The following is a 20,371-nucleotide window of genomic DNA, read 5'->3' on the forward strand; positions in this document are numbered from 1 at the left end:
ATAACATGAAATTCTTCCCTTGGCTCGTATTTGAATATTGATGTGTTTAACCACATTTGCCAATGTTGCTGCTTCTAGGGGCACCCACTGGCCCCTTGGCACAAGCACCACTGCAGCAGTTGGAAGCAGTGCTGCAGATCTCACCCGCTATCTAAACAAATCGCATTAGCAAGTCTCTTCATAGGTCACATTACTATAAGGTGTGCTTTTTGGGAAGTAATCGAATTGTGCATGAAATCTTGAAAGAACATACAAGCAGCACAGCGCTTCTCGAGCTCAACAGGGCCTGCGACGGCGACAGCCGCGAAGAGGGCAGCAAGAGCAACACTGAAAAACTTCATTGTAATAAAATTGATCATTTAAATGATGGACTCTTCGATTGATGGGAAATAATATTATGATGGGTAGAGGATCCCCTATTCATACCCTTGATCTACTACAGAATCCCCCTAGGGAAAATGGTTGGTGGTATGAGACTTCTCGGAGTTTCGGCTAAACGAAGTTATCTGATGGGGCCGGTAGATGATCTCGCATGCTTTTGTGGGGCATTAAATCCTGCTGCTACCTCCCATCGTATGGAGATTTGATAAAAAAGCGAAGGGGCGCCCCAAGACCGCTGTCGGGGGCCTCTCCACGGCCCCAGGAATGCATGCTCTCGGGGGGCCACGGACCCTTGAAGTTCCGAAAGCTAGATCGAAGCCCGCATATCCAGGTCCCTGATTCTCACGGAACAAATATTGGAAACTTTTGCCAAGGCTTCGACTATATTTTGATCACATACAATACCCTTTTAGGAGCTTGAAGATGCCTCTACATTCACTGGATTTTGTAGAATAGGATGCTGCGAAGGAAGAACAAAGTGGTAAAGTCCCACTAGAAAGTTCAAAATAGAGAAATAATATGCGAAATCAAGCAGCAGGGGCTCATCATTTTCTACTATCTGTTATACACCTGGGCATTATTACTACCGACTGTGGTGGGGAGTTGTCTAGTATACCGAAGGCCAAGTAGGCTCTGTCGGTCTCTGTGAATGTAATATAGTGCCTACCAACTTGAATCATTTTGTGTAGGAATGAACCCGGGAGATCGATCACCCAAAGTAATCTACCACGATTTGCGCAAACAACCATCAATAAAGATCTTCAATACTATCAGCTTAATGACTCAGATATTTCAGACATTTTTGAGTCTACGGTTAGAGCTCAGTATGATTGGGTTCTGTAGTAGGTTTACGGAGTAGGATTTATCCCCGAGGTGAGGAATGCTGGATTTCGTACGTTTTATCCAGGCTCGGATCTAATCTTTTGTCCAAATTTCAGGTCGGTTCCCTAGTTCTGATCCCTCTACAGTTATTTTCCTTGCTAATCAAACCATATTTACCTTGTAATCCAACGTTATTCAGGTCGCCTAGTCTGTTCTGATTTAAGAAAGCCCTGTGAAGACTTTGACTTGAATTTTCATCTTATATACTCGTAGATAGACTTGAATCTGCTTTGAGATTTCTTTTAAGGGCGGATAATTCCAGTTTTTCCGCCTTGACTTTAGGCTTTTCTTGTCTCCTTGTCCTCTTGTTTTTTTTCCAATAGTACATCACACTGTCGTAAAAGTCCGAAGACAATACAACCTTCTATCTCCCCACATTTTCTGTAATATTCCCAAGATTAAAGCCGAAAGGAACCTGTCGGAACGTAGTACATCGGCGTAAATTGGCTGGAATGGGAATCAAATCCGCCGTTTGTGGGAGTAAAGCCTACCCCGCAATTTACCACCTTTATTTTCCATGACTATGATAATTCTCTACATAATCAATCCTCGGAATGGAGTTTATTTCTGGCTGCCTATGAAGAAGATGTATAATTGGATGAATATTTGAGGGCATTCAACAATATACTGATATGCAAAGTATTCAATCTGTGCATCAGATCAATCCTGGTTTTCCTACTACTAGCTGATGTATCCCACCTGCTTACAGAGTACAAAAACTTCTGCCATAGTTTTGCATGTTCGCTGCTTACAATAGCATAGTACCTGGTGAAATTTTGACATTATAACTGCTTGCTCAAGGTAGGCCCATTTTATGGATCTAACGTGTTAATTCGATATCGCCCGTTTTGGAATCTCTTTTGAAAAACATCCGGACATATATACTTGAAAGAGGCATTGATCATCATTACGGGTGTGGCTCCATGAAATGGCATCACATGCCGGGGCCGTTTCACGTCTACTAGTATGAACTTGAATGTAGTACTACTATGAAGCGTTCAAGTTGAAGAGCAAACGTTCGGGGCTGCTTACTTGCCCCACGTCTTTACTTTTATCCATGTTTTGGCATTTGTTTCTACTGAAAAACCAGCCATGGGAAAGTCTGAGTTTGTTTTGAACGTGACGAGTGGCATTACTACTCAGAGGTATAAATATTGCCTCTCACCCACTGTCGTAAAGCCGTTACCATTATTTATGATTCCTCAACTCGTCCCGGGCCCCTGTGATCATCATGAAGCTCTCATTTCTTCAGGCTATTTTCCTTGGCTCAATTAGTACTCTATCGGTAGCCAAATCTATTGCATGCACCCGAAAGGCAGTTTCGGATATTCTTCCTCGAGGTGTCAGCCTTTCATTTGTTCAACATATTCCCAAAAATGGCACCTTCACAGTTCCCGAGGGCGACACGGGCTGGCCAATAGACCCCATCAACCTGCCGGAACTGTGTGCTATTGGAGCCATGGTTCCAGGAACGAACACTAATAAGACATTTGGCTTCGGACTTTTCTTACCACTGGAGTGGAATGGGCGTACCCTGTCAGTCATCCCGGCTTATTCAAGTTAATCTAAAAATTTCATTGTTTTGATGATATTACTTTTAGTACTGTTGGTAACGGAGGACTTGCAGGCGGTGTTAACTGGGTTGACATGGTATTTATTATAAGTATAGTCGCCACCATGCTGGGTAGCTAACAATTTCAAAGGGCACTGGGGTCAGATATGGCCATGCGGTCTTTTCTACGGACACTGGCCACAATAGCTCCTCCACTGATGCAACTTGGGCTTACCAAAATCCTCTGTCCCAAAGCAACTGGGGATGGAGGGCGCTGCATGAAACCGTTGTCCATGGAAAATTCATCACTGGGGCGTTTTATCAAACTAAACCATCTTACCATTACTACCAGGGATGTAGCACCGGTGAGCAATATTGTATTCCTTGAGGAAAGATATCACCATCTGATATGATGTCAACCAGGTGGCCGACAAGGATTCAAAGAAGCCGAAATGTTTCCAAACGACTTCGACGGAGTAATTTCTGGAGCTCCTGCATGGTGGACAGTTAGTTCTTAGCACCATGTCATTCAATTCCTACTCCCTTCTCAGGCTTACTGTTGAAATAGTCACACCAGCAAATTTGGCAATTTTGGACTGGCTATTTGAATTACATCTCCAACGCCTCTAGCATCCCCACGTCTATGTTTGATACAATTGGAAGAGAAGTATTAAGACAGTGCGATGGCCAAGATGGCTTAGTTGATGTAAGCTTCCTATTAACAGTTTTCGTGACATTGATTTTGACCCAAGCTTTTTAGACAATCATTTCGGATCCTTATGGCTGCAACTTTAATGCCGAGTCTCTCCTTTGTAAAAGTGGGACGGGCGGGTCTAACTTGACAGATTGTCTGAGCCCTGAGCAACTTAGTACTTTCGATACATTAACGCGTGATTACGTTGGCATGAACTCAACTCTGATATTCCCTGCTTGGCTTTTAGGATCTGAACACTTTTGGGATCTTAACATTGACGGCGGTGCCCCAAATATCATTGGGTTGGGATACATTCAATATATGATGGGGCTTGGGTCTGATTGGAAATGGAGAGATTTCGATGAGTCTATCGTTGATCTCTCAGAGCAGCTCAATCCCGGACAGGCCGATGCGTCAAACTATGACCTGGCACCCTTTTTCCGGAGCGGTAATAAGTTCATTCATTATCACGGGTTGAGTGATGGTGGAATCGCCACTGGAGCAAGTTTCTACCTCTATGATCAAATTGATCGAGCCATCTCGACGGAAAACTTTGATATCAGTGACTCATATCGGTTCTTCCCAATTCCGGGAATGGGGTACGCGAAAGCTGTGGACCCTTTCTCATCCGACGGACATAGTACTGACTATTGAATAGACACTGTACAGATACAGCCGATTATGTTAACGCGCCGTATTTCATTGCTGGAATAACTATGACCAATAATGGGCAAAATTCTGTTCCAGGATACGAGGATGCCAAACACGATGTTATGTACGCCCTCATGGACTGGGTTGAAAACGGAAACGCACCTGACTATATTATTGGTACCGCATGGGATAATTTCACTACTCAGCATCAAGTGACACGTCAACGCCCAATCTGTCCCCACCCCCAGCAAGCCAAATACCGGGGATCGGGGGATCCTAATGATGCTTCATCATGGGAATGCAAGCTTCTCTACTGATTCATGGCTACCCCTCGACTGAGCCCTGTGCATGTCTGAGATTGAATTTTCAGAACATAAATCAAACCCCTTTTCTTCAATCGGTAATATCTCAACTCTGTGAAATGAAATCCATTCTCCTGATTAACATCGCGGCGTTGAGAAAAGAAAAAAGGGGGCGGCGGCGGAGGAGGGAAAGTACCAACAAATGAACATAGTCTCAGCTTTAGTGCAAACAATTATGCTTTCATATTTTTACGCTCTCCACAATCATTCTAGTAGTAGAACCACTGGGATAAAATTTCTGCAATTTAAATAGTTTCGGCCACACGGCTCTCCGATTGGCTACCACATTGGGGCTTTATTATCTACGCCATCGGTAATTCCGGCATTAATAAGGCGTCAATTGGCCCAAATGTTTTTGCCTGTCTGCCCGGGATACCCGCGGCTAATAGAAGAGCGCGTCGCCAGTAAATATTTTTACTCCCTGTTTCACTTTTCGCCCCCATCCAAGAAGGATTTGAATCCTGCTGGTTTTCCAAAATGAACGGGATACGGCGCAGCTTTGGCTTCTTTTATCCCGTGAAAAGTATCTACTGATCAAATGACCTTTCGATATGTCGGAGTCTGATCATTTCTTGAGGTTTGCAAGTGTGTTAGCACTCCGTGATGGAACAAAACATTGATTGCTCATGATATGGATATTAGGCCCAAACGAACAACGAACGATTAACCGAGAAGCTCTGGGGTTTTATACTGCACTAGCCATAGCTTCCGTGTACGAGATTAATAATGAGAATACGGACCTAAAGTCACCACTCTCCTTTGCTTCGCCTTTGCAGAAATGCGTTCAGAAGTACCCATTCCTAAGGGTGATCGTCAAGGACAAGGAGACCGAAAAACCCAGTTATCATGGCCGTTTCAAAATCAATCTTCAAGACCATATCTCTATCATTCACAGCGATGACGTTGGTGGTGGTAAAGAGATGGCAGCCTTTGAAAGAATTCTGCCCCCAATCCTCGATCGGCCGTGGCCAGCGAATATACCAGCCTGGAGAATCCTTGTCCTACCTCTGGAACCCGCACGCAATTCCAAAGTGACACGTTGTCTAATAGTTTTCTCGTTTTCCCATACTCTTGGAGATGGGATAGTCGGAGTGACCTTTCATAAGACCTTTCTTCAAGCTTGGCGAGCAACTACAGCAGCGGATAATGAACAGGCTTTTATGATGAATTTTCCAATCGAAGATCTACCACTTCCCTTTGACACACCAGAAAGGCTCCCTATATCATGGAGTTTTCTCCTCGGACCCCTGGTGGCCGCGTGGTTGCCCAAATTTCTGGCCAATATGCTTGGCCTACGGGCAAGTGCTAGCACCATTGATGATGGCACTTGGACTGGCTCGCGCATTTTCTTTGACCAAGCATCCAAAACCGATACCCAACTGAAGCTCTTTGAAATTGAAGCTCCTCTGTTGCAGAAAGTTATCCAGTCATCACGGCAGCACGACGCCAAATTCACTGCGACTTTACATCAAATGATCCTTCGCGCTTTAAGCAAGGGAATTCAAGACTCTAAAGTTACCAATTTTGTGTCGGGCACAGCTGTGGATATGCGAGGCTCTATTGGCACGCCCGGCCATACCTGGGGCCTTTTTGTGTCTGGTCATTATGAATTTCATGTTCGTCCAACCAACGAAAAGCTACCTGCCTTACCAAGTGATATGTGGGCAGCTGCGAGTGTAATGACCAAAGCCCTCGCTGGCTGTGGCTCCAGGTTACAAGACCAAGCGGTCGGATTGCTACGGTATGCCCCCAGTATTATGAGCTGGACAAAAAGTAAGATCGGACAGATACGGGATTGTTCGTACGAACTCAGCAATTTGCTTAGTTTTCGTGACGTGGACGCAGGTACAAGCGAGAGCATCAATATCAGCAAGATGATATTTTCACAGCCTGGAAATAACACGAGTGGACCGCTTGTATTCAACATCATCAGTGTCCAGGGTGGTAACTTGGTCTGCGCAGTAAGCTGGCAGCATGGTGCTTTGGGTTTGCCTATAGAGGAAGAATTCCCTCTGGTCGATGCTATATGCGCTTCTATTCGATCGGACTTTGAGTCTCTGGGAGTGCAATGACCTTGGGGCCCTTTTTGACACATGGAAACACCTTACCCACTGGCACTTACTTGGTTTATTTTTTTGGTGACACATTCAACTACATAGAGACAGAGACACCACATGGGGTCTTAAAAGCATTATTCCGAAGCCCCTATAGCTTAATCAGTAATATTTAATCGTGATCATTGCTTTTCTTCTCTTGTCTCCTTTTCTCCTTTTCTCCTTTTTTTCCAAAAAGAATATTGCTGTGCCATAGACCAGGTCTTTGGTCGCCATTATAGACAATACTCGAGATACAAGACGAAAGGAGTGGCTACAGAGCGTGATTGAACTATTTTCCCGGGGCCGATCGGGTGCTATGTTAATAAAAGACCGGGTTTGTGTCAAGTCATCGGGACAAGTTTTAGTGAGTTCAAATTAATCAGTTTCATACTAGCACTCCGATTTACTGAGAAGGCTCGGCGCAACGGGTTGGAGTACTTTTGTTAGCCCCCAATCCTTGCTGACATTTCCACCGTGAGCATGGTGTTACATTGACTTTCTGCTTTCTGGGGAAGTGGAGGCTAAAAAGGGCAATTAGTCTGCTGATTAACCCCACATCACACCTGCAGGATGTTTTGGTGATTGGGCTCTTGCTATGCTCGATAACAACCGAAGTTCAGCTAGCGTCGAAGGATTGCCTCCAACTTGAATCTACTCCGGTTAGAGAGGTTTTGCGGGGGCACGGTTCAGAAAAATATGAGAAGCGGACTGGATGTGGGGAGGAATCTGACATCTACGTCCATTTTTCTCTTCAGACTCCAGGACCGAAATAAATTGCTACCTTTTTAACCAGTCAAAATGACATGCAACAGTATGTACTATGTCACAGGATAAACATAGTATATCAATCGAGTCAGGGAAAACCACTAGAAATACCTCATCGGAAGTTGAAGGACATGCGAATAGTACATGGATGGAAACAGGCTCACGTAAACTCGGGCACTAATGGAAGAAACCAGCCAATCCAACAGCAGAAGTGAACCTAGCGTGAGTTTAACTGTATGGTGGGGTACTCTGTTCCCTGCCCACTCTCTTTCCATAGGAGATGCCTTCTCAGCGCTTTGACCTTGGACACAGTCCATTTGGCCCCCTAAACATGGAGTACGCACGGGAATTCAAAGCTAGGGATCAATGTGGCTTCAAACTTAGCATCCTTAGAGTTTAGCGGTGGCTGTCTGACTATGATGCATCCAAGAAATCCCATGACTGATGTGATTGATGTGGAGAAATGGGCTGTTCACACAGCGTCAACGGCTTGAACGAAAGCTGCACGATTGTAGAAAAGATCAGATACCTCGCTCGTATTAAACCACGGCGTGTCCCACTTGTAGATCTCCACTTTCAAGAGGCGTTTACAAGTGTTCTTGGAAACTGTATACCTTATTCTGCCTTTTTTCTCGGCATAGCCTGCTAAGCTTTCTAAGTTGTGGGAAGAAGGTCTCTTTTTTCTTCCCTTTTCGATTTATTCCCCGCAACTCGCGTGGCCAAGAACTGCCTTGGACGGTTCGCAACATCTACCTAGTCAAAAATCGCATCTCAACACCCAGGCTGTTTGGCTTTGGCCGGTGGTAAATATGGATAAGACGACCATCTCCCAAGCGGATCGCAATCAGAGGCATGCATTATCTTGTCCTGTTTCTAACGCTCAATGAACTAATTGTCATTAGTCCCCTAGAAGATCACAGCGGTGCGGAGAAAGGCCATATTGAGACTGTCAATTTACAAAACAACGTGTCCGCGAGGTACGTTCTTCTTCTTAGGACGTTTACATCACCATCTTCTTCTTCTAACCCCAGATCGCAGAATCAAAAATCCATTGGCAGATTTAACGAAAGACCAAGTTCTCCGTGATGTGGAGGAATTCGCTCAGCAACATGAGTTAACAAATATTCTGCCTGAACTTCGAAAAGGAGCCTTGGTAGCTCGTGATCCAGCTGATTTTGAAACCGTACCCGATCTAACTGAAACAGAGCTTACAGCTCTTCGGGATGAGGTCCTTCACAAATGGCGACAGCCAAGGTCTCTATACTTCACTATCATTCTTTGTTCGGTCGGTGCAGCTGTTCAGTATGCTATCCACGTAACCATTTTTCTCATTTTCAAGATGGAAAAAGATTTACTAATTTTTTAATCGTAATTTACAGGGGTTGGGATCAAACTGGATCGAATGGTGCCAATTTATCATTCCCAGATGCGTTTGGAATACCTGAGTCGGGCGAGGACGCTGTTCGGAACCAATGGCTTGTCGGCGTCATCAATTCAGGTCCATATCTATCCAGTGCATTCTTCAGTTGCTGGTTATCGGATCCAATGAACCGTTATCTTGGTCGTCGGGGAACTATCTTCATTGCCGCTATTTTCTGTGTTTTGTCACCTATTGGCTCCGCGTTCACACAAAACTGGCCGCAGCTGTTTATCACACGTCTACTTCTCGGAATTGGCATGGGATTAAAAGCCTCTACCATCCCTATATTTTGCGCAGAGAATGTACCTGCCAATATTCGAGGCGGCTTGGTTATGTGTTGGCAACTCTGGACCGCGTTCGGAATTTTCTTGGGATACAGTGCCAACCTAGCGGTCATGAAAATTGGAAAGATTGCCTGGCGCCTCCAGTTTGGCTCAGCTTTTATCCCGGCTATTCCATTGCTCGTTGGAGTCTTTTTTTGTCCAGAGTCCCCACGTTGGTTTATTAAGAGAGGGCAGTTCACAAAAGCTTACGAATCTCTGACCCGACTACGGAATACGCCTCTCCAAGCAGCCCGTGATCTATATTACATTCATTCCCAGATTAAGATCGAGCAGGAAATCATTGGAGACAGTAATTATCTTACCCGCTTCTCTGAACTTTTCACGATACCTCGGGTTCGGCGAGCTACACTCGCTTCTTTCACTGTTATGATTGCTCAACAGATGTGTGGCATCAACATCGTCTCTTTTTACTCTTCAACTATCTTTGCAAATGCCGGCGCAAGCAACCAAGCTGCTCTTTTTGCCTCCTGGGGTACAGGGTTGGTAAATTTCCTTTTCGCTTTCCCTGCTGTATGGACTATTGATACATGGGGTCGCCGAACCTTGCTTCTCTTCACTTTTCCGCAAATGGCGTGGACGCTTCTCGCTGCTGGATTCTGCTTCTACATTCCAGAAGGCTCTCAGGCTCATCTAGGGCTCATCGCCTTTTTTGTCTTCTTATTTGAGGCATTCTATTCCCCGGGCGAAGGGCCTGTGCCCTTTACTTACTCTGCGGAGGTTTTTCCGCTATCGCATCGCGGTAAGATAACCAATGCTAAGTTTTTTCTTGATTAGATGCTAAAATTTTCACAGAGGTCGGCATGGCTTGGGCTGTTTCTATCTGTTTAGGATTTGCGGCTGTCTTGTCAATTACGTTCCCTCGGATGCTGTACGCTATGACTGCAACCGGCGCCTTTGGATTCTACGCGTGAGTGCCCATCTCCCAGTTCATTATTACTTCAACTCTAACGCATTGGCCAGAGGGCTAAACATCACTGCTCTGATCATGATCTTCCTTTGGGTTCCTGAGACAAAACAACGCACTCTGGAAGAATTGGATTATGTCTTTGCTGTTCCTACCAGGGTTCACATGCACTATCAGGTATTCAAAGTACTACCTTGGTGGATCCAGCGATATATCTTCCGCAGAAATGTGGAGTTAGAACCATTGTATCACTTCGACAAGGTTGCTACGGAGAAGACAGCTGAGGATGTACGGAAAAAGAGTGTGGTTTCCGCAAACTTGAAGTCTGAGGCTGGTTAAAGAACTTTCTCTTCATAGATTGCAGTGTTTCGGAATGAACAGAAAGAGATATTCTATATCCTACCTTTTTAGTATATGGCTGGGGCTTTTAATCCGAAGATATTGATCTAGGGGTTGCAAGAGAGGAGTACATACTACACATTACTAGTACATAGCCAGTTCTTTTTGAACTTTGGAAACTTTGAACGTTTTTGTGTATTTCAAGTTACCTTTAGACACTCCAGTCTATCTCTCTACATATCGTTCTCCTATTTGGTAAACAAAATTCCGTAATAAAGGCCGACTGCTGCAGACGTTTTATTCGGGGAGGATCGGGGGTTGGCCCAGACATGCCAGCTGAAAGTAACCCCATGTCGTAGTCTTTCCTTTCTGAACTCTAAGCGAAGAGGTCTAGCCCAGAACTCGGACAGATTGAAGGTCCGTGATCGCGTTAAAAGTGCGGGGCTTCAGGGGGCCATACTAGTATCATGATTGAGTTAGTATATAGTCGTCTATGTTGGTCACTGCCAGTGGCAGACACTGTTTCAAGTTGATGTCAAATCATGGACCCTTTTCACACATCACAGCAAAATGATACATTTCTATCCAATCTGTTGACAGGGTTGCCCTTTTTTCATTTTGGCTACTACTGCTTCAAAATGAATGAACTAACCAGATTCATCTTGCTTATATAGCCATCAGGTATGGCAGCATCTATCACAAAAGACTCAGGAGACGGTCATTATAATCAGACCAAGAAAATATCTCATTGCGCAGCGATCTAGGATCTATAGATTTCAACAATCTTTCGGATATCAAAAATAATGAAATAAAACAAAAATGAACGGAAGGGCGGAACATGAGTTGTAAGCGTCCAATATCTCTAATCGCATCTAAATGGCAGATGGAGCCACCTCACGCAAGCTCAAGCGGGTTTGTTTACTCGGAAGTCTTGAAGACAAAGCGATCCTCTGGTCTGCTCTTGAAAGGCACACCAAGCTCCAAGAGCTTAACATAGACATCAGAGAACTCCTTGAAGAAGGCATCATTGTCCTTGGCATATCGTTCAACATGCTTCTTGAAGCCCTTGTCGTTAATAAGGGCCATGTCAGTTGGCAACATCATCAAGGTAGAAGTGCCTTTGTCAGTAAACTGAGTGGGACCCTCCCACTTGCGCTTATTCCACTTCTCTTCGACGAGCAGGCGGAAGAACTCATTGGAGAACACAGTAGGGCTGAAGTCCCAAGGGCCATCGAAGCCAGATCGGTCCTTGTGAGCCCGACCGAGGGCATGGGCACCAATCAAAGCAACCATCTCTCGGTCATCAAAGCCCATACGAATGAAGACATCCCGAATGTGACGGTGGTCCTTGGCTGCATCAGGAAGGCGACCATCAGGAGTGCAAGCTGCGACATCCTTGTCCTCCCGACCGGGTCTCCAGGGGACTTGAGGGCCGCCAAGTTCTTGGATAGCGGCACTACCGGCCAATGTCCAGAGGTCGGAGTATGTGATCCACGGGAACTTGGCCTTTACGGGTTCCAAGAATTCGCGCGCAAGCCTGAGGCCGGCATTGGCGCCGTGGTCCGACTCGGGGGCGAATCGCATCGTGGAACCGTTACTTCCACCAGTGCCTGTCTCCTTATCGTAGGTTCCGCTAGCATGCCAGGCAAGACGAACGAGGACCTATTAATCCAGAACAAACGCAATCTGTCAGTGTCACTCTCTCTCTCTCTCTCTATCTGGCTTGATCGAATTGCATTTGGACAAGCAAGAAAACATCCAAAGCTTACCGGACCATAGCTACCATCATCATAATCGGTCTCATTTGCGAGGCGAGCAGCAATTTCATCATACACCTTCTGGTAGTCCTCTTGGGTAGCCTCAAAGGGCCCTTTGGGGGTCTTTTCACCATTCAGGTAGAAGTAAGCACCAGCACCCGCACCCACACCAAGCAGACCAGCCCAAAGACCAATGGATGGCGAGCCTCCTTTGCCGGCCTCTGAAGCATATCCACGACGAGTCGATGCGCGGACCTGGGTAGGAAGAAGGGCGCGAGTTGAGCGAGCGGCCGGGCGGAAGGAGGAGGTGACAGGAGTCGAGCGCAGAAAGACGCGGGAGGCGGTTTGAGTAGCTGCAGCCATTGTGAATATAAAGAGGGGGAGGGAAAGGAAAGACAAGATCAGAGAAGAGAGAAAGAGGGTATGAATAGGTGTGGAAGTTTAAGGGGAAGGTGTGCAAACACAACAACAGAAGCAACTGGAAACTCTACTCGACTCTCTCTGTCTCCGTCTCTACCTCGGTTCTGTTTCGCGCTGTCATATATTGGTTTGATCATTCTGTCTCTCTGTACCCCGATTCTTTCCTTATTCTTCCTATACATTGTTTGTTGCCCACCAGAATCTGTCCTTGTTGACTTGGACTTCATCCCGATATCTCCAAGACCGTCTTCCTACTTCAATTTCCCCCTTGAACCTTGAACTCGGTCCTATCTTACATTCCGCATGCCAAATTGGCCCCATTTTCCTATTCGGCTCCACATTCGCCGTGGGTCCCTCATTATTAACACGCTCGTTATGTTTGGCTGAACTTATCGTAGCCGGCTCCACTTCAACTCTCGCTGTGCGCAATCGGACACGCTTACCTGATCGACTCGGTCTGGCCATCATTGATATTGATTATCAAAGTGGCCCAGTCTGGACTACCTATACAATATGTATACAGCTAACACTTAGGTCGCGTGAGAATACATTACCTCCAGGGCTCTAGTGGGAGAGCTGTAGTGGACAGCCCTGGAGGCGGTACTAGGTAAGTCTTCAAGTTCCAACTTGAAGGTTTATATATATCCGTCACGGTACCTACTAGTAGTGTTATGTTTAACTTGCCATTACAAGTACATTCATAATAAAAATAAAATATAAAAGCATTCCAACTAGTGAAATTCATGGGTATCTTCAAACTTCTAAATCGGTGGCAAACTGCCAAAAAAGTCGTTATTCCACAAGTCACTGCTTCCGCCATCTAATCCCTCAAGCCAACCTCCTAGATCCATAGACTAATGATTGTCAGTATTATGCTTGCACTACTGCGTGAAACACAGAGACGATGGAGTACGAACCGCAAAGTCCCCAAAATCCTTGGAGAAGAGAGACGTGGGGTCAAAGTCGACAGAGAATCCCGATAATGGCGTAGGCTCTCCCATGGGAACCGGGGTATTGTCCGTCTATATCAATGTATAAGTAAGGAACACCTAAAAGCAAGCAAGGGCAAGACAAGACAAGGTTGTGGAGACTAACCGTGGTGGGTGGGTTTTCAGCACTCGCCAATGCATCCGGGTATGGCATCCCATTCAATATCCCACGACACACTCGAACAGATTTTCGGGACAGAGTTTCGATATTGTTCATGGGATCTTCACCCTTGATGCGCGATTTCACAGAGGCAAGAATCATGCTCAGGAAGAAATAGGGTTTGCATCCTTTCCCGCCGGGTCCAATCCGGCGCGCAAAATCTTCTAAAGTACGTTCAACTGCTTGAAGCATCACAGTTTGTTGAGATTTGATCATACTCATTAGAACACTGGAGTTTGCACCGTCCATCATCAGCCCTGAAGACTGTCCCACCTCTTGAGCTTGCAGAGAGAGCTCCACACAAACCGTGATTGCGGCATGAAAAGTTTCATCGCGAAACATCCCATTACCTAGCTGGGTGATGTGAGGATACAGAACAGAATCAGGGGCAGAGGGGAGTTGCATTTGGGACAGAATATCCAGAGAAGCTTCAAGGCAGATCTTGCGCGAGTAGGAGCATTTGGGCAACCGGACCACACTGAGCGAGAACGGCCGATGGAGTGCAAGCAAAAATTTGCGCATGGTAAAAAGATGCAAGGATTGTGCGAAGAAATGTTTCGGGAAATCGACCGGATTGACTGCAGACGCATTATCTTCAAACAGGGATTTCGAATACTGAACAGATCGAAGTAATTCTTCACCCATTCGCAAGGCCTCATCATACGATAAGGTAAATCGGAGAGTGTTAATCTTTTTCGCGATGAGATATCGTAATGGGAGGGTTTTCGTGAGAAGAGTTTGATAAAAGTTTGAGGTATATGTAGCAGTGCTGAGATAAGTAGGGTTACTGTCCAAGTCCTCGGACAAGGCATTGTCATCCCAGTTGGACGGTGCATCGCAATCACATTCGTCCAGGTCCACCGATGGCGGGACTCCACGGTCGAGAGAGATTTTGAGATCTAGTTCAACGATAGTCGTCCATATCCGACGGCGCAATTCACACCAAAATGGCCGAGACTTCTTTTTAAATCGCAAGGGGTCCCGATGTAAGCCCATGGTCATGGCAGATCGTATCAATGATCCACAAGAGGCCCAAGCCACGTCACCATCACTTGCGACCCCAAGGCGAGCGATCAGGAGAAGGGTTTGCGTCTGAATCATCCTCAAATCGATGTCTGGGCTGACAAATGTGCACGAAATATATGATTGAACCGCCATGATCCATTTCATCGCGGGCTTCTGGTAGGCATCGCGCTCTTCATCGTGTTCAAACGAAGGGATATAGAAGCAACTCCCAGCTGCTAGGACGGCCAATAGCTGTGCTATGAATGCCAAATCCGTTTGCTGAGGATTGTCCCAGTAGTCGACATACTGCTGTAGAAAGGTCGGGACGTGCAAAATTCGGTAGGTCGTTTCAAATGTGTCTAAATAATAGTGGATCAACCGGTCCGCTACTTTGCGTGACGGGATCATCTCGTCAAGTTTGAATGCCTGCTCTCGGAATGCACGTTGGTGATCTTGGCTATCGCGACTCCAGAGCTCACACTTAAATCGTTTCATGTCGGTGTATTCCTTATCTCGGACTGGTTTATGCCCTCGGCGAAAAAAAGTCCCAATATCTTGAAACTGCCTGTTATTAGAAAGTTTTGGGTAAATCAGATAGAAGAAAGAGTTCGACTCACAAATGACACAGTGGTACTATAATGACTCCGACCAAAGTACCTAGTCTTACCTTTCTTACCTCGAAAGCTGCAATCAGGGAGAAACCGAACACGATCTTCCACCCCCGCAGAATCCGTGATCGATGTATCCACCTCGGAGAAGACCTCGCCAGTAGAGGTTTCCGGGGTTGGGATGGTATGAGATTTGCTCAGGGCATTTTCCAGCATACGTAGCCGCTTTCTAAGATCATGCAGTTCTTCCGGGTGACTGCGCTTCGTAACATGGTGTTTTGTGTTTGGCTTTGGCCCCAATTTGGAGTCGAAAACAAACATACTGCCCGTAGTTTGGTCTTCCGCAGAGGTATCGAGCACTTGCCGATGTGGATTTGACGGGGACGTGCGTTGCGAAGCCCCTGGCTGGGGCCCCACGAAAGTACATGAATCGGCGGTTTTTGATCGAACGCATTGCCCGCAAGGCAGGGAACGATCGCACTTTAATTTTCGCCGGCGACATTCCGTACAAGAAAGGGGAGGTCGCCTCCGGCGCTGCACGGCTCTTGATGGGTCTCCTCCGTCCAACTGGGACGAAAGATCATCTTTGAAGTCTGACATTGCAGTGTTTCCTTTTTCTTCAGTGCTTAATATTGACTCAGTATTGACTTAGGCGATGCTGCTCAGGTGAAGGACTCTTCATCTATTTCACCTCTCCGCAGGTAACAAGGCTGGGGGGGGGGATTAGTTTTGAGCGCCCGAAGGATTTCGCACAGTTCTCTGCGGTCGCTGAACGAGGCATGAACTTGAAGTTGAAGGTACTTTCGATATTGTATGTGACGCGTGCAGGAGTTAAGAGAATCCCGAATCCCTCGGAGATTACCTGTTTCGGCAATAATGCCAAACCCCGAGAGCGGTAGCCTGTTCTTTCCCAAAGCGGTTTAGCGGAAATTACATAGTATATAGTAGGTACATCGACTCTAGTAACAAAGTAGATAGTATACCAATGTTAGAGACGATAATGAATCTATATTAGGGAGTAAATAGTCGCAGAGTGGTCCTATCCTCAACAGTATCACAGCTGCCTGTGTCGGTGGTGATCCTGGTTCAAATCTTCCGCGCTAAGGCGAAAGCATCATCATGCGCTAGTACCTCCTTCGTATAGCATCATCTCAATAATTGTAGCGACCGTTGAAACTCAGTACAGCTCTTTTCCTCTTTTGGGAAGATGATCATAATCTAGCATACTGTAGTGGTAAAACAAGCATGTTGAGTTGGGCATCTGTCTATGGTGGATCCCAGTGCTTGGACCTCTCTGTCCTAGATCGGCATGATGGAGGTGGCATGTGGCATGTGGCATGTGTACGATTAATGCCCGAGCCCTTGATGAAAACGTGCATTCTACCTTGGAGGGGAACACCAACATTTTGTCTGAACCCGAACATCCAAATTCATTCTCCTTGATTAGCTACAAGGGAAAAAGTCTATCATCATGGCACATACACTACTCCCAAATGCCTGGGACTCTTCCACACCGCCCCACGCCCCACTACAGGTCATTCACCACCACATGAGCAACAGGCTCCATCACCATCTCCAATACGCATCATGATTCGTTTTTTCTCCGCATTGAGTCCGCGATAATCGTTGAGCTCGACCATCTACATATCTATGTAATATTCCTTTCCTTTGTCGCGGCTCTTCTCTTTAACTCTTAGCATTCCTCGACGGTCATTCCCCCCAGCGGTAAGCTATGGTTTGGCGTATTGCTTCTACGACACCCCGACGTGGATCTCATCGACTCCGCTTATTCTCTTCTACCTCTTTCCACTCGATATCATAATTACTGGTGAAAGGTGAGAGTTCTCAAATCCCCCCTTCCCCAAAACTCCTCTGGTCAAAGAGCTAAACAAAGAAACCAACAACAGCACGGACTTTCAAAGCTTAATACTTCAATCTGAGATTCTACCATGGAGATCGACTCTGCGGAAGATTCTCCACCGGACAGATCACGCGAAAATGAGAAACCCCCACCAAAAACCGTACCACGATGGAAAAAGCTACTTGGAGGAGGATCTAGCAGTGGTCGCGAAGAGGCTCAAGAGTCAACCTATCGCCCAACCTCGACAATGGGAATCTTGAGTGACAGATTCACGGATGAAGTTCCTGGTATGTGAAAAATAATCTGTGACATTTTGTTTTTTAAGGGGCGATTTACAACGCTGGCCGCAATATTGAACTTGCTTGCTGACTCGAACTGGTGTTATCTCGCAGGAACGGTTCTTCTATTATCATCCGATCGAAACGAGCCCTTGGGAATGAGACACCAACCCCAGCGTATGTCAACTTCCTCATTGCCCATAAGTAATACGCCTTCGCGATCTTCATCCCGCAATCCGGCTCCCCAACGAAAGCGAACGGCAAATGGAGAGATCGTTCTGGACCCTCAACCAGATGACTCCGTGAATGATCCTTTGAATTGGCCGGTATGGCAAAGAGATACTGCCTTGGTCTCTCTAGGCTTTTACTGTCTAATAGGTGGAGGAATGACCACCGTCCTGGCAGCGGGGTTTAGTAATGTGGCTGCAACTTATCATGTTACCGAACAGCAGGTGGCGTTTACGACAGGTCTTTACATGATGGGACTAGGTCTTGGTTCGGTAGTCATGTCTCCAACCGCAATCTTATATGGGAAGCGACCAGTTTATCTATTGGGAGCAACCCTCTTCATCATTTCGGGAATCTGGTGCGCACTTTCACCGAACTATCCGAGTTTAGTGATTGCTCGCATATTTCAAGGATTTGCGGTCAGTCCCGTGGAATGCTTGCCATCGGCCACAATCGCGGAGATTTACTTTTTACACGAGCGGGCCTATCGAGTTGGTATCTATACCTTATTATTGCTTGGGGGAAAAATTTGGTCCCACTGGCCAGTGCTGCCGTGATTGGCAGTCTTGGATGGCGTTGGGTCTTTTGGATCGTATCCATTATTGTTGGCGCCTGTTGGATCCTACTATTCTTTTTTGTCCCAGAAACTTTTTGGGATCGAACCCCACGTCCTCGACGCTCTCATAGGCGTCCGCACGCGCATAGGACGGTTTCTGACTTGATGGCTAATCCATTCAGGGGGCGTCGACTTAATATTCAGCCTCAGGACACATCAACCGTGTCACAAGAAGCCCTTGACACGTTATCTCCAATCTCGAAGAAGCACAAAAGCGCTCATGTTGGGTTTGCCAATGACGTGGTGGAGAAAGAGGAGCCAAAACTTCAAGACAATCAGCGCACCCCTTCACAGGGCGAAGAATCTTCTATTCAGAACCCAGTACAACCTGAGCCGTCCAAGCTGGAAACTAGAGCATCTGGTGCTGAATCCTCTCATATTCAACCGCCCTCCCATAGCCCGAACGATTTGGAGGCCTCGCATCGTACTGCAGCTTCGCCTTCACGCAGTGTATCTCTCGAGCCTGGCGCCTCTCTTACGTCAACATTGCAATACACAAATCGTCTTCGTGATCGCCCCAAAGTCCCGTATCCGAATTTACTCAAAGTGTGGAACGGACGGATTGCCCGTGACAACTGGTTCAAGATTGCCCTCCGACCGTTTGTATTATACGCATATCCTTCTGTTCTCTGGTCGGCAGTCGTGTATGCTCTTTCGGTTGGTTGGCTCATTGTGATCTCAGAGTCCGTGTCGAAGATCTTTGAAAGCAAAGAAACTTATGGTTTCACCGCACTTCAGGCAGGCTTGGTATACATCTCCCCCTTCCTAGGCGGGTTACTTGGTACCGCAGTCGCAGGTAAAGTGTCGGATATTGTAGTGCGCTTTATGACTCGTCGCAACGGTGGCATCTACGAGCCAGAGTTCCGCTTGGTAATGGCGATTCCTATCGCACTTTCGACTACTATTGGCCTAATGGGATTTGGTTGGAGTGCCCAGCTCATGGATGCATGGATCGTGCCAACCATCTTCTTTGGATTAATATCCTTTGGCTGCTGTTTGGGAAGTACAACCGCCATTACATTTTGTGTGGACAGCTACCGTCAATATGCGGGAGAAGCATTGGTTACATTGAATTTTAGTAAAAGTAAGTATCTTGCTGGTATGCTGCTTTAAAAAAAACATATCCCCGCTAACATCATCTTTTCCTTAGACGTCCTCCATGGTCTTGTGTTCTCACTCTTCATTGTGGACTGGCTAGAGACCGATGGATCCCGGACTGTCTACCTTGTCATTGGTGGAATTCAGCTTCTCTGTTTGTTGATGACAATCCCGATGTACATGTATGGCAAACGGGCTCGGATGTGGACAGTGCGCAAACAGCTGATGGAGCGATTCTGATTCGAATTACATATCCACCGATCTTCTATTTGATACAATAGAGAGTTTTATGATTTTACAAACGAACCCGATCAGCGATTACCCTTTGAAGACTTTTTTCCCCCGTTGCTCAGTGAAGTGTACCCCCATGTATGCATAGTATTCTAAGGTACTTGGGAATATTTCTGAATAGCCTCATCTATGCCGACCGGTAATAACCTTTAAGTGAAGCTATGTTCACGGACATCGACTTCGGACTTGAAGGGCCGGGAAATAGATCAGTAAGAAACCTTCGAATGGTACTACCACTAGTATTTGGAGGGTGAAACGTTGGCGACTAGTAGTGTGTCCCAAAGTCTACACTAGTAGTATACATGCAACACGGACACATCCAATCTGGTAGTTCATCCGACGACGTCATTTGAGCCTTGGTAAGAGAGAATGTCAGAATAATGACAAAATTTCCCCCCTGTTATCCACTAACCACCCCTGTTTCTCCACTGCAATGTCGGATTGGCTCGCGAATGAAGCAAGGGCCAATTCTCAAACTTCCACCCGCCCGCCAAGCCCCTCCGTCGTCGATCGGCGCTAGTCATGGCGCCTATAGCCTGCTTCAAGTTCCAATTTACCACCATACGGTGTTTCACCCCAGCCAGTCATCCCCCGCCACTCTCTTGTGCCAAGTCGGAAAGCTGTCGCATGCCCGAGATGTCGAATGATCATTATTTACCCTGTGGCTCTT

The 20,371-nt window shown here is 46.4% G+C and overlaps 8 protein-coding genes across 8 annotated transcripts; 5 read left to right on the plus strand and 3 right to left on the minus strand.

Moving 5' to 3' along the window:
- Window positions 1-46: 46 nt before the first annotated feature.
- On the minus strand, window positions 47-341 carry N7478_009255 (o-superfamily protein; the record flags this gene model as incomplete). The annotated part of the gene is made up of 2 exons (XM_056925469.1): window positions 47-147; window positions 254-341. The coding sequence occupies 2 exons, from the start codon at window positions 339-341 to the stop codon at window positions 47-49; spliced, it is 189 nt and encodes a 62-aa protein (XP_056774839.1).
- Window positions 342-2,494: 2,153 nt separating this feature from the next.
- N7478_009256 (uncharacterized protein) lies at window positions 2,495-4,163 on the plus strand (the record flags this gene model as incomplete). Its single annotated transcript, XM_056925470.1, has 2 exons — window positions 2,495-2,803; window positions 3,576-4,163. 2 exons carry the CDS (start codon window positions 2,495-2,497, stop codon window positions 4,161-4,163), a joined length of 897 nt encoding a protein of 298 aa, XP_056774840.1.
- A 62-nt stretch (window positions 4,164-4,225) lies between these two features.
- On the plus strand, window positions 4,226-4,477 carry N7478_009257 (tannase and feruloyl esterase; the record flags this gene model as incomplete). The annotated part of the gene is made up of 1 exon (XM_056925471.1): window positions 4,226-4,477. The coding sequence occupies one exon, from the start codon at window positions 4,226-4,228 to the stop codon at window positions 4,475-4,477; it is 252 nt and encodes an 83-aa protein (XP_056774841.1).
- A 671-nt stretch (window positions 4,478-5,148) lies between these two features.
- N7478_009258 (uncharacterized protein) lies at window positions 5,149-6,594 on the plus strand (the record flags this gene model as incomplete). The annotated part of the gene is made up of 1 exon (XM_056925472.1): window positions 5,149-6,594. The coding sequence occupies one exon, from the start codon at window positions 5,149-5,151 to the stop codon at window positions 6,592-6,594; it is 1,446 nt and encodes a 481-aa protein (XP_056774842.1).
- Window positions 6,595-8,235: 1,641 nt separating this feature from the next.
- On the plus strand, window positions 8,236-10,390 carry N7478_009259 (sugar porter family MFS transporter; the record flags this gene model as incomplete). Its single annotated transcript, XM_056925473.1, has 5 exons — window positions 8,236-8,360; window positions 8,422-8,685; window positions 8,763-9,886; window positions 9,940-10,054; window positions 10,108-10,390. 5 exons carry the CDS (start codon window positions 8,236-8,238, stop codon window positions 10,388-10,390), a joined length of 1,911 nt encoding a protein of 636 aa, XP_056774843.1.
- A 918-nt stretch (window positions 10,391-11,308) lies between these two features.
- On the minus strand, window positions 11,309-12,510 carry N7478_009260 (peroxidase; the record flags this gene model as incomplete). The annotated part of the gene is made up of 2 exons (XM_056925474.1): window positions 11,309-12,052; window positions 12,160-12,510. 2 exons carry the CDS (start codon window positions 12,508-12,510, stop codon window positions 11,309-11,311), a joined length of 1,095 nt encoding a protein of 364 aa, XP_056774844.1.
- Window positions 12,511-13,328: 818 nt separating this feature from the next.
- Window positions 13,329-15,650, minus strand: N7478_009261 (fungal specific transcription factor domain-containing protein; the record flags this gene model as incomplete). Its single annotated transcript, XM_056925475.1, has 4 exons — window positions 13,329-13,421; window positions 13,485-13,589; window positions 13,663-15,282; window positions 15,339-15,650. 4 exons carry the CDS (start codon window positions 15,648-15,650, stop codon window positions 13,329-13,331), a joined length of 2,130 nt encoding a protein of 709 aa, XP_056774845.1.
- Window positions 15,651-17,278: 1,628 nt separating this feature from the next.
- Window positions 17,279-19,650, plus strand: N7478_009262 (putative MFS transporter; the record flags this gene model as incomplete). Its single annotated transcript, XM_056925476.1, has 4 exons — window positions 17,279-17,477; window positions 17,583-18,054; window positions 18,384-19,396; window positions 19,463-19,650. The coding sequence occupies 4 exons, from the start codon at window positions 17,279-17,281 to the stop codon at window positions 19,648-19,650; spliced, it is 1,872 nt and encodes a 623-aa protein (XP_056774846.1).
- Between the last annotated feature and the right edge of the window lie 721 nt (window positions 19,651-20,371).

The sequence above is a fragment of the Penicillium angulare genome (genome assembly GCF_028827245.1).
Source record: "Penicillium angulare strain IBT 27051 chromosome Unknown utg000007l_segment0_segment0, whole genome shotgun sequence".
NCBI classification, from domain to species: Eukaryota; Fungi; Ascomycota; class Eurotiomycetes; order Eurotiales; family Aspergillaceae; genus Penicillium; species Penicillium angulare.